This window comes from Equus asinus, chromosome 12 (genome assembly GCF_041296235.1).
Source record: "Equus asinus isolate D_3611 breed Donkey chromosome 12, EquAss-T2T_v2, whole genome shotgun sequence".
In the NCBI taxonomy this organism is placed as follows: Eukaryota; Metazoa; Chordata; class Mammalia; order Perissodactyla; family Equidae; genus Equus; species Equus asinus.
Genome location: NC_091801.1, coordinates 76340855 through 76353304, shown reverse-complemented (window position 1 = coordinate 76353304; position 12450 = coordinate 76340855). Strand labels below are relative to the sequence as shown.

At 54.4% G+C, this 12450-nt stretch overlaps 1 protein-coding gene across 3 annotated transcripts in view; it reads right to left on the bottom strand.

Moving 5' to 3' along the window:
- The window catches only part of CCN4 (cellular communication network factor 4), a 37185-nt gene that overhangs the window by 15583 nt on the left and 9152 nt on the right, over positions 1-12450 (bottom strand). For all 3 annotated transcript variants that reach the window (XM_014831336.3, XM_014831337.3, XM_014831338.3), the window contains exon 2: positions 1041-1320. In XM_014831336.3, coding sequence (XP_014686822.1) covers positions 1041-1320 — 280 coding nt within the window. The remainder of the gene's footprint in view (positions 1-1040; positions 1321-12450) is intronic.

Genomic DNA, 12450 nt, shown 5'->3' with positions numbered 1-12450 from the left:
CAGAAGTTAGCCTGCTGTGTCATGATGCCTAGTTCCCTCTCTTGGTCATGCTGGGTCGTGTATCTTGGATAAATGCTTAGATGACTCAAGGTAAGTGAATGCCCATCCAGATATGAGCAGGAGACCAGAAAGTCCCAGAATGGAGGTCTCTGGGAACAAAAAAGAACATGGTGGAGCACTTGAAGAGCAAACAAACGACAAACAACAACAGCCCCCCTGTAGGAGACTATTATAAAGATCAAGAATAAAGAAAAAACAAAGGCAAGTAATAACCCCAGGAAAACAAATGGCTTCACAAGAAAAGAGATTCAGACAAGTACTCTTATCTCAGGCTGCCCCGAACAATATTTACACAGTCATAATATTGTAAATAGTGGTAATCATATAACTAAAAATAGGACAATGATATTGGAAGATGGGGAGATGTCAGCTGGGATGGAGGAGCTAAGTCATCAGCTGTCTTACAGGATCATTAGTGGATTACCCACAATTGATATTTTAAGCCAATAAAGGTATAACAGAAGACCCATGTTGTATGGTGATAACCAGCAGAAGAAAGGGCTAAAATGTTCTAAGGGACTGTAGTAATGGGAGGCACGTGGGCGGGTGGCAGGAGCGTGTGCTCGCAGCCTGCTGAGTTTTATTTTTTGAAGGCTCCTGAAATTTTTAAACCGTGTTACTTTCATTTACAATATTACTAAAATACCGGGAACTCTGCAGGGTCCTGGAGCCCCCGGGAGCCATAGGTATCTAGCACAGGGTCCCACCACTAAGAAGGAAACCAGACTTAGGTCTTTCCCATGTGGCTCGCTGTACCCTGGAGTCAGCTGTGGATGTGGCTCCGGGATTGAGAAGAGAGCAGGAAGCCAAGCATCTCTCCCTCCTTGGAAGGGCCCAGCTCCTGGACTCCCATCAGGGACTGGAGTGGGTCTCAGGGGTACCTCCTGCAGCACAGGAGCCTGGCCAGGCAAAAGGTGAGGGGCCCTGAGCCGGAGCGGGGGGTGCTAGGGGCTGCTGGAAGGAGAGGGGGTCTCACTTACGTGCACACACTCCTATTGCGTACCTCGGGCGGTCCCCACTGTAGTCGCAATAGAGGCCCCGGTGGGGGTCACAGACAGCGGCCTCTGTGCAGTTGTCCCCGAGCTGCTGAGCGCACATCTTGCAGCATTCACAGCCGTCGGTGATGAGGCTCACCCCCAGCGGGCATCGGGGTGGGGACGCCGGGCACTCGCATGGCCACTTGCAGAACTGGGGGCGTGAGTACATGTCCTCCAGTGGTGCAGGGGTGAAGGCCATGGCCGTGGGGGCTGGAGAGAGAGCCTGCAGGGGAACGGCAGAGATAAAGGGGGCTGCCAGGCAGGGCTGCCAAAGTCCAAACGGCCTGCGGCCACCTTCCCGTCTTCATGGCGTTTAAAAAGGTTACATAAAGTTATGTTTTTCTACCCTGCTTTTAATAGCCAGCCATCTCCTTTTGCCTCGATAAAACAAATAAGACGGAGGAGCCCAGAGTTCAGAGATGTTAAGCCAATGGCCCGAATGCCCCTGCTGGTGGATTCTGCGTCAGAACTCTGGCCTGCGGAGCCTTGTGTGTGTTTTCTCTCCTACGTGAACATCCCACAAGCCAGGAGGGGCATGAGTCGGCCTTGCTTTACTAATGAGGGAGCGGAGGCTTTGAGGAGTAAATCCCTCTGATGTCACGTTGTGAGATGCTCCCCAGCTCCCACTGCTTTTTTCTCTGCGTCCTGAAGATCCACGCTCTTTATTCCACTAAGGGTCCTCAAGGGCTCACAGAACCAGTGGACCCACATCAATGCTGGGTCTCAGCCGGTGCACTTACTATTACTGTTATGACTGTTATCGTGATTATTTTCACCTTGGAGCACCAGGAAAGGGCTGCCGCAGGAGGCAGCAGGTGTACAACCTCACAGCTCCTTGCCACTGGCCCACCCCGCCCCATGGGATGGGAATTTTGCTCCTGTTGCCAGCACAAACCCTGCAGAGAAGAGCTTTATTCTGCACAAAGCACAAGGGACCCCGCCCCGCTCCCTGTCCCCATAGCCTGCTCCCATCCCCAGGCCAGTAGGTTCAGCTTCATCCAAATAGGATGGTCACGACAACGGGCCAGCTGGGAAGGGGAAATAAGGCTCCAAGAGCCACTGCTGCGCTGGAGAACAGAGTGGGCAGACAGAACAGGAGGAGGCTGCCCTGGGGTGTCTGTGAGCGTAGGAGCTTCCAGATGTCCATGTCTCTGGGATCCAGTCACCTTCCTGCCCCCGCTGGCTGCCTCCCTGAGCCACCATCCCAGCCCCTCACTCTTTGCTCCAGACGAAACTGAGGCCCACGAGGGGGCGAATTGCCTGGGGACAGGAGCACGGGCTGCAGCCGGCTTCCAGCCTTCTCCCTCCCCCAGGCCAGTGCCATCCCTGCTCAGGAGCCTCCTGTCCAGGGCTTCTCCCAGCGTGTCCTGTGGTGGCCAGGGCTTCTGTAGGGGGCAAAGGCGGGGCTGGTGGGGCCCCAGGCCACCCCCTCCATCTCGAACCAGAGGGACCTTGCTCCTGGAACTTATAGACCTGCATTTCCTTCTTTGAACAACAGATGCTGACATATGCAGACAGATTCTCCCTCTCTTTTTCTGAGGAGGAAACTGAGACCCAAGGAGGTAGAGATAGCATCCAGGATGACACAGTCCACGTCAGGGCCTGGACGCAAATGGCTCTCCGACTCTCATGTCTGTACCTTTTCCATTTGCCTCCCCTGGGCTCTTTCAGTCACTCAACAAATGTTTGTTGAGCTACCTCATAGTCTCTCATGAGTTTTAGGCGCTTAAAAGGAATCGTAAAGTTCTTTGTGCTTGGGGACCCCACAGCGTATGGGAGGGACAGACCTTAGATGTGATTTGTTACAATATGAGGCTGTGTGCTGGGCATCCCAGGGGAGCCCCGGGACCTCTCTGAACACCAGGGGGGGAATCGCTCTGCCGTGGTGACTGAAGTCCTCCCTTGCATGTGTGGCGGCGAGGACCAGGGGCCGGGAGAGACGGTCCAGGTTGAGATCTGTAGATGGACTCTTGGACCTGGGCTGGGCACACGGTAAGTGCGGGAAAGATTGACTCCACAAACACAGGGCCGTGAAAATCACAAAGGCAAACCTGGACTTGAAGTTTGTCACCGAGAGCTTGGGTTCGGGCGGGTCTGCTGGCGGGGGCGGCAGGGCTGGTCTGCATCCACCTGCGAGGATTAGGTGCCTGCCCTCATTTGCTTCTCCTCAAATATACAACATGATCCGACAGAACCCCAAACCCCAAATCAGTAAAATCATCCAAACACACACCCGCCTCTCTGACTGTGGGGAGAGGCTTTTTCTTGTCGGTCTGACAGTGGACGGCCCAGAGCTACAAGAACACTTGTGGACCATCTCTCACCAGTCCCCAGACCCTCAGGACACACGCTTGGTAGAGGAAATAAAAAAGCCCCTCTCCTCCAGGAAGCCTTCCGTGCTTTTTCCAGGCCGTGTTAGAGGTGCTGCCTCCCCACCCAGAATGTGAACTTGACAGGGCAGCGTCTGTGCCTTACTGCTCCCTGTGTGCCTGCAACAGGGCACACGGTACCCAGCAGGGCTTCGTAAGTTGCCTGGTGAGATAGATGGATGGTGGATTGTTGACTACAAGGGGTTTGGCATCCCTTGATATTCAGGACCTCCCATCCTAGAACCACTCCTCTGGGCTCTAAGTTTGAGTGTCAAGAAAACAGCATGGGACATGAGGCCGTCAGCAGTGGGTTCTCTCTATGTGGCCTTCGACAATCTTCCTAACCTTTCTGAGCCTCAAAGACCCCATCTGTGATACAGCCACAATAATGTCCCCTCTGGGAGCTGTTGGGAGGTGAGGGGCATTGCATATGTGGAAACACTAGCAGAGGCTGGCACCTGGCAGACGCTTAAAGGCATGACTTTCCCCCTGCACTTCTTCTCCCGCCCCCGTAGGGCCCAGTCCAGGGCTGGGGGTCTGGACACTTGGAGCTGAGCTGGGTGGGCTGCAGCCTGGTGGGTACCCCTTCCCACATGGTCACTGTCTGCCCTGCAGCCTCCATACCAGGTTGAGGATCCCCAGAAGGGAGCCTCCTTTACAGGTACCTGCCAGGAGCTCCAGGGCACGTGGTCTCCTCAAGGGAAAGCCCCATGGACGAGGGAAGCGGTTCTGGGACCCGCAGGCAGTGGAGGGATGGGTGCTGGGTCTGCTGAGCTAGCCTTGCAGTTGGCGCCATCTAGTGGTGTGAAACCTCCCAGACTGCGTCAAGGGGAGAAGAGCTGGCACGGTGGGGACCAGAACTCCTGGGTTTGGTGCAAGACTCCCTGAATCCGGCTGCCGTGTCCAACATCGGCACCCTATGGGAAGTGACTACAGGTCACCAGTAAGTGCAGACTCCTTATAATCATTTCTCTGTGTGTGTGTGTGTGCGTGCAGGGAGGCGGGAGGGTGGCCTGTGGCTCCTGCCCTCGGGGAAATGCACGTTGACTCTCTCATGCATCCTATGGACAGGTGCTTGGTGAACACCTACCATGTGCCCGGCTTTGTGCCAGGCTCGAGGGAAGCGGGGGTGCATAAGACACAGTCCCTGTCCTCGTTAGCTCGCTGCGCCATGAGGCCAACAGACGTCTAAATGGTAACTGCAGTTCAGCGTGCTCAGTGCTATAAGGTGGCAGCCACTCGTTCATTCATTCGCTCTCCCTTTATCTGCTCACCAACCCATCTCTAATCAGCTCTCACTTTGCTCCAGGCACTGGCACACGGGCCCTGGGCATCCAGTGGGGATGCAGTGGGAGGCCCCGAGGGACCGCCTGTGGGAGCACAAAGGAGGAAGGGCTGGCGGTGTCTGCTGGGGCCTCAGAGGGCCCCTCGGAGAGGTGTGGGAAGTGGACCGTGAGGGATGAGCAGGACTAGGGCGGCAAGGAAAGGCACCAAAGCAGAAGGCCCAGCATGTGCAAAGGCCATGCGCTGCAAGCACTACTTGTTTCTGGAGCATGGGGAAAGTGTGGTGACCTGGTATAGGGTGCAGGGAGGAGGTGGGAGGAGGCGGAGGCTAGAATGGACGCCGATGACATCATTGGGCAGCACAGGTCAAGGAGGGCCTCGGATGCCTTGCTAAGGTCTCAGGCCTTGGGCTGGAGGTAGCTGCAGTCATTTCTTGAAGGATTTCAGCAGCAGAATGATAGGGGCTGATCCATCTTTCAGATACACTGTATCGTGTCAAGTCTAGCCTTTGCCACGTACTGTCCATGCGACTCTGGAAGTTCCCGTCCTGAGCCTGGTTTTCTCCATTGCACAATGACGTTCTTACTGCTAGATGCTGCCCCCCCCACCCCCCCTCCCCCCATACACACAAGGTACTGGGAGCAAGCGCCAAATGAGATCATGGCTATAGCTTCTTCTAGCATCCTAGCCGGTCCGTCCATTGCAGACCATCACCCTGGTGACTGCTAGGCGTGAGTCTTGAGCTAGACTTCAGTTCCTCTGGCCCATTTCCTTTTGTCTTTCCCACAGTGGCTGGTATCATTATCCCCATCTTACAGATCAGGAAAGTGACTTGCCCAAGGTCAATATGTTGTAAGTGACAGAATTTGGACTTGAACCCAAATTGGTTGGGTTCATGCTTTCCCCCACTAATAGGTGTGAAGCAGAATTTTCTAATAGAAGAAACTGGCTGTAAGGTAGTGAGGATACCATCAGCAGAGATAATCAAGAAGCAGCTAGACAATTATTTGGGCTGGCGGCTGTAGAAGGGCGTCAGGACTCACAAAGCCTGTCACATAGTAGGTGTCAGTAAGCATCTGTCTGTAGAATGAATCAAAGAGTCCATGTACATTTCCTTGACTCAACTGTCCACCCTTGAGGGCAGGGACTACACGCCATCCATCTGTTTCCCTGTGCACACACACACCCAGGCCCTTACAATCACCATAGCTAATATTTATTGAGTGTTCATCATATACGGAGAGCTCTGTGTGCCCTATCTCATATAATCCCCCCAACAAATCACAAGGCAGGCCTGCTAATTTTCCCCAGAGTGGAGGAAATGGAGACTCAGAGAGGTTGGGTGACTTGTGCAAGGCCACACAGCTTCTGGAGCACCATCAGGATGGAACCAAGCTCTGCCTTGCCCAGAGCTCTTGAGCCCCTAACTCCTCCGTCTTATGCGATCACCCCCACAGGAAAGACTGTGCGCCTGTGGTCTTTGGGGACACGCTCCCATCAGCCCTTGAGCAAAACAAATATTCCACAGGGGCTGGGCACTCCAGGAGAGGCTGTCGGGATCCCGGGAGCAGAGTCAGATCCCCATGTGAGGTGTCTGTGCCCCGAGGACGGCATTTCATGAGAAGTAATGACCTTGGGCATTAATGTCACTGCCCAAGCTGAGCTCATGGTGGCCCATCGCCCTGTTTCAGTCCCCCTTCCTCCATAAACTCCAGCCTAAGCTGCTGTTCTGGTGGCTGAGTGCGTGAGCAATGGAGCAGTGGACCCAGCGCGTCCACTATCCCCAGAACTCACAGTGTCCATAGTGTGAGCTTTTCCAGTCTCCTTCAATTCCAGGAACTTGTGTTTTCATTTCAAGAGCTCCTCCGGCCAATATTGACCCATTTAATAATTAATGCCAATTATTTTCTACATTAAATATGCTAGATACGGTGCTAAGGGCTTTGCATTCACTCTGTCAGTTACTTCTCATACCAAGCCTTTGTAGAATTGCAGCCTGACCCACTTAACCAGCGGGGAAATTGAGGCTCGGGGAGTCTGGAAGTTGCCACAGATGCACGGCAGCGAATGGCAGAGGGGTGCCAGTCTGAAGTGCCTGACCCTGAGCTCTGTGCGCGAAGCCTCCGCGTCTCCCCGAGGAACCACCGGTAAAGCCGCGGGCCCTCCTCCCTCCTGCCCCGCCCGAGCCGTACCCCGAGGGGTGTGGGCCAGTGACGACTTTGCTGTGTCCCCTTCCCGGGCAGGGGACATTCACAACGACATCAGCTTCTAGCAAAACGGCCTGTCCAAGAAATCCCGAGCAGCAGCCGGGATGCGGGGGTGGTGATGGTGACCTCGCAGGGGTTCCCAGTTGGTCATGGAGCCGCGGCTGCAGGGGGACCTCATGCCCATCCATCCGCCGCCTCCCCTTGCCCCAGACAGGCGGAGCCGGCCCAGCTGTGGGCACCTCTCTCGGGTCCTCCCTGCTCTTCCTGCTCCATGAGATGCCAGATGTGGCCGTGTCTGTGTGTCTGTCTCTCTCTCTCATGCAGACACACACACTTTCTCTCTCTCTCTCACACACACACACATGACACCAGCCACCCTGCGTGTCCAAGATGGCATGGCATGCCCACCTGCCCCTTGCTTGGTACAGGCACGTTTGCAAACCCACTGCTTGCGGGGCCTGCACCGTTTCTTCTGAGAGCAGAAGCTAAGAGGGAAACAATCGTACAGCAAGGGGAATGTGGTCCAGGGAAGGCCAGGGGAAGCAGAGAACGGCCTTGGGCGCTTCCAGGCTGTGCTTGATCACATAAAAGTCTCTTTTACGATGTGCTTCTGGGACTGGACTCCTGCCCATACCACTGTGTCTAAGGGGAAGCAGGGGGGTGGGGGCAATCCCCTGAGGCTTCCCGGGCTGGGTGCCCAGCACTTACTCGGTCCCAGCTGCTCCTGCCCCGTCCTGCCTGCTCAGCCCAGGACACAGGCCTCACCACCCGCCCGGCTCTGCCCTCCTCAGCGACCCCTCCCGACAACCCAGGGCAGTGACCTCAACCAGAATCACTTCCTGCGTGGTTCCCGCACTTCACTGGGTGTTAGAACCATCTGAAGCATGAATAAACACCGATGCTCCAGCACCATCCCCAGGCATCCTGATTTAAGTGGTTCTCTGGGGAACCGGGCCCTGGGATTTTCCATGTGGTTCTGAATGCAGCAGAGGCTGAGAACCACGGGCTACGGACCTTGTTAAAGTACAGATTCCCGGACCCCCCTTGGAATATTTGGCTTCCGTTCTTCCAGGCTGGGCCCAGAGTCTGCATATTGACCTGTGTACCTGGCAATTTTTGTGCAATGCGACCTCCCCCTTAGAGTTTGGGGAAGAGTGGGAAGGGTGTGGGGCCCTAGGCTGACTTCCTCCTTCGCCTGAGGCCTGTACAACCTCACTTGGGTGTGGTACCCACTGGCGCCTGCATGGCCCTCCCCGCAGCAGCTCGCACAGACTACAGAGCGCGCCCCGTCTGTGACTTCACAGGGGACACCCTGCTGGGTGAGTGGGCCATGGGCACTCAACTCAAAATGATGTCTTTTGCCTTTAACATTTTGTGAAAAATGACTGAAAGGTGGAAAAATTCAAAAAGGAGCAGATCCCAAGGATAAGACCCCTAAGTGTCTGCTATGGTCTGAAGGTTTGTGTCCCCCCAAATTCTTATGTTGACACCCTAACCTCTAAAGGTCGTGGTGTTAGGAGGTGGGCCATGGCGGGTGATTAGGTGATGAGGGTGGAGCTCTCATGGATGGGGTTAGAGCCCTTGTAAGAGAGACCCCAGGGAGCTCCCTGGTCCCTTCCCCCAGGTGAGGACACAGCGAGAAGATGCCACGTGAACCAGGAAAAGGGCTCTGACCAGAACACAACTGTGCTGGCCTTGATCGTGGATTTCCAGCCTCCAGACGGGGAGAAATACATTTCTGTGGTTTCTAAGCCACAAAGTCTGTGGTATCTTGTTACAGCAGCCTGAACGGACTCAGACAGCGTCTTACTTGGCCCTCGGGACAAGGATGGGCGACAGTAGGCAGGTTGAAAGCGATGACTCGATCCTTTTGATAGTATTTATTGGCCCAACTGGAGCAGATTAAAGTTGGGAAGGAAAACAATGCAAGCCCCTCAGGAAATGCTTGCATGTATTTTGGGGGTGATGTTTAAAGATGAGCAGTGGTAGGGCTGGCCTGGTGGCGCAGTGGTTAAGCTCGCACGTTCTGCTTCACGGGCCCAGGGTTCGCCAGTTCGGATCCCGGGTACAGACATGGCACCACTTGTCAAGCCATGCTGTGGTGGGTGTCCCACATATAAAGTAGAGGAAGGTGGGCATGGATGGTAGCTCAGGGCCAGTCTTCCTCAGCAAAAAGAGGAGGATTGGCAGCAGATGTTAGCTCAGGGCTAATCTTCCCCCCCCCAAAAAAAAAAAAGATGAGCAGTGCCTACAGATTTCATGCTGTTTTCCAGCTCCCCCAAAATAGACCTAGGAACACATAAATCTGTAATTTGACTTCTGCACATCAGTTTTACTTCATTTTTACAAAAATGCATGATGGTAGGCATGAGAGCAGAAAGTAGGAGGCTGGTGGTGGAGTGCCACTCGGGGAACTCGAAATGTCCCTTCTGATGAGGGAGTTGGAGCCTCCTCTCCTGAGAGTGTGTGTGGCTCATGGTTGAACAGGGCCCCGGAGGAGGTGGAGAGGGTATGGTGTCTGCCGGGTGGGAGCCCATTTCCAAGGCTCTGTGACCTGGGGCTGCGCTCACCCTCTCTGAGCTTGTGTTTCCTCGTTTGTACAATGGTGAGGGGGACAGCGTCCTCTGGCGCCCTCAGGAGCAGTTACTGGTACCAGCCCTATTTCACAGATGAGGAAACTGAGGTTTAGGGAGCTCAGGTAACTCGCTCAAGGTCTGGCAGCTGGGAAGTGGTCTGTGACCCCGGACTGTCCCTCAGCAGCCCTCACTTACAATCCCCAAGCCGCACCCCTCCCTCATTCATTCACGTTCCTATTCATTCATTCATTCATTCATTCCTCCATCCACCCATCACACACGTGCACTAAGCATCTCCTGTGCGGCTGGTGCTCAGAAGAACAAGACAAGGTCCCCACCTGAAGGGAGCCCACAGTCCAGAGGCTCACAAAAGATACGACTCAGGTGGTGCGGATTGTCGTGGAGTTGGTCGCAGGATGCCCAGGGCCCACAGAAGAGGAGATGGGAGCCTCTCGTGGGGCTCTCCAGGGAGAACGTGCCCTTTCCCGCCTCCTCAGTGCCCAGCTCCGCACCAGCACGCCCTGGGCCGGCGCCCAGTGACCAGGAGGGATGTTCCCAGCACTTGGATGCTTGTGTTTGGGAGGCTGCACCCAGAGGCCCCACAAGGGGGCAGGGTTGAGACAGAAATGGCCGGAGTCGCCCCGCTGGGCCTGGGGGCTTAGGGAAGCAGGGCTCTGCCTGGAAGCGGTTTCTGTTTGCTCCTTTACTGCAAAGAGAGGCCCCCCCAGGGGCAGTGGGAGAATGTGGCCCTGGCCTGGGCCCAGAGCTGTGGAGGCCCGGACCCGCGCTCTCCACTACTGTGTTCTTGAATTTCTGGTGCAACTGGCCAGGGCAGCCACAATGTGAGTGGGTGGACCCCTCTTTTCTGAGCACCTCCAAGGAGTGTGCCCCTAGGAGTCTGAACCCCCACCCCTGGTGGGAACGCCCTCCAGATGGGGCCATGGAACCGGGTCCTGCTTGCACCACTGTCTTGGAAAGCTCTGAGCTCCCAACCCTGAAGTCACTTGGCCTGAGAGCTTGGGGGACCAGCGCTGCCCAGAGCCTTCCCTGCTCTGCCCGGGCTCCGGCTCTGATGGATGGATGGCGGGACCTCCAGGGAGCTGCGGGGCCTGCGGCTGACTCAGCGTTGGCCAGGCCGCACATCATGGGATGTGGGAAGTTTTTGGAGATTTTCTGCTAATTGGTTTTAAAAACATGCTGTTTTGCAAGCTCCTGGTGGAGGAAGTCGATGATACATGGAGAGCGTAGAAGGGCAGGACACCAGGCTTCTTTCCAAATAAGGAGCTGTCGTGTGTGTGCTCATACACTCGTTCATCAAACACCTATAAAGCATGGACTCAGTTCCAAGCGCAGGCTCGGGGAACGTCCTGCCTTCCGAGGAGACAGTGCCCCGAGGTGAGGATCGGAAACTGCGGCCCACGGGCCACATCTGGCCGCGGAATTTTCATAAGGGCCACGAATGGATTTCACATTCTTAAAGAGTTGTAAAAAAAACAAAGAAGAATATTCCACAGAGAACTTATAGCCCCCAAAGCCTGGAATATTTACTCTCTGATCTTTTATAGGAAACGTTTCCTAACTTCTGTTCTAGAGTGATAACGTGGTTAAGAACAGCGAGCCCCCGCAGAGCGCACACCAAGCGGCAGGCGTTACCGCCAGCACTTTAGAGGTAAAGAAATTGAAAACATGATAATTCTCTGTTGGGGACATGTCCAAATAGTCACAAAAGCTGGGAGAAGAATAGAACCTCACAGACTGTATCAGCTTCAATACTTATCAACACTTACTTTGTCGGTCTTGTTTCATCTATTGCTCCCACCTACAGGCAAACTTTTTCCCTTTTGAGTTTTTCCAAGCGGATCCCAAACATCATGTGATTTCACCTGAAATTCTTCAGTGTGTCTCTGAAGTATGAGGAATTAAAAAAATATATATATATATAAACCCCATACAATTACCACACCAATAAAATGAGTTGCACTTTGTGATTTTCTTTAGTTAATACCTGGTCCATATTCAAATTTCACTGATCGTCTCCAATGTAGTTTTTTAATCAAATGATTTCCTTGAATCAAGATCAAAATGAGGCCTGTCTGTTGTGTTATGTTTTGTCTTGGAAGCCTCTTTATCAGTTTACACTCTAAATAAGCCATCCCACCCTTGTGATAACCCTAAGAGGCAGGATGCTTTAAGAAACATCTTCTCCAATTTAAAGAAGAGTAAACTGAGCCACAGAAAGGTCGGATAATTCACCCAAGGCCACTAGCAAATGGCAGAGCCGGGATTCGAACCCAGTGTTGGTCTCTCAAGGCATCACGCCGAAGGGCCACCCCGTAGGGTGTCTCAGCAATGTCCAGGTGAATGCTGAGAGCAAGACAAGAGGGGAAGGGGCAGGGCCCGGGGTAGGGCGTGCTTCCCAGAGGAGGAGGCATTTGCAGTGTGTCTTAAAGGATGAGTGCATCCAAGCTGAGGAACAGCATGAACAAGGGCGTGCAGGCGGCAGCAGTGCAGCATGGTGCAGGAAGGACCAGTGGTCAGTGTTGCTGGGACATGGAGCTGGCAGGCAGGGGCCACAGCCAGAGGACCTTGAGGGCCAAGCCCGGGAGGGGTGCACTCTTTCGGGGGAAGATGGGGGTCCTTCCTGAGTCAGCCAACCCCTCGTGCCAGGCTACGATCCAAACAACCCTGTGAGGTCCGCACTGATTGCCTCAATTTGACAGATGGGGTAGCTGAGGCCCAGAGAGGTGAAGACACACAGCAAGAAAATACATGCTCGGCTCTTCTGACTCTGGGTGCCATGCTCCTCCAGTGACTTCTAAGGGACACTACTCTTGCCCAATTTCTGGTTCATTCAATAAACCAAAAGGAACTGAGAGCCATCCGGATCCCAGGCCATGGTGTCACCAGGGAGGGGGCC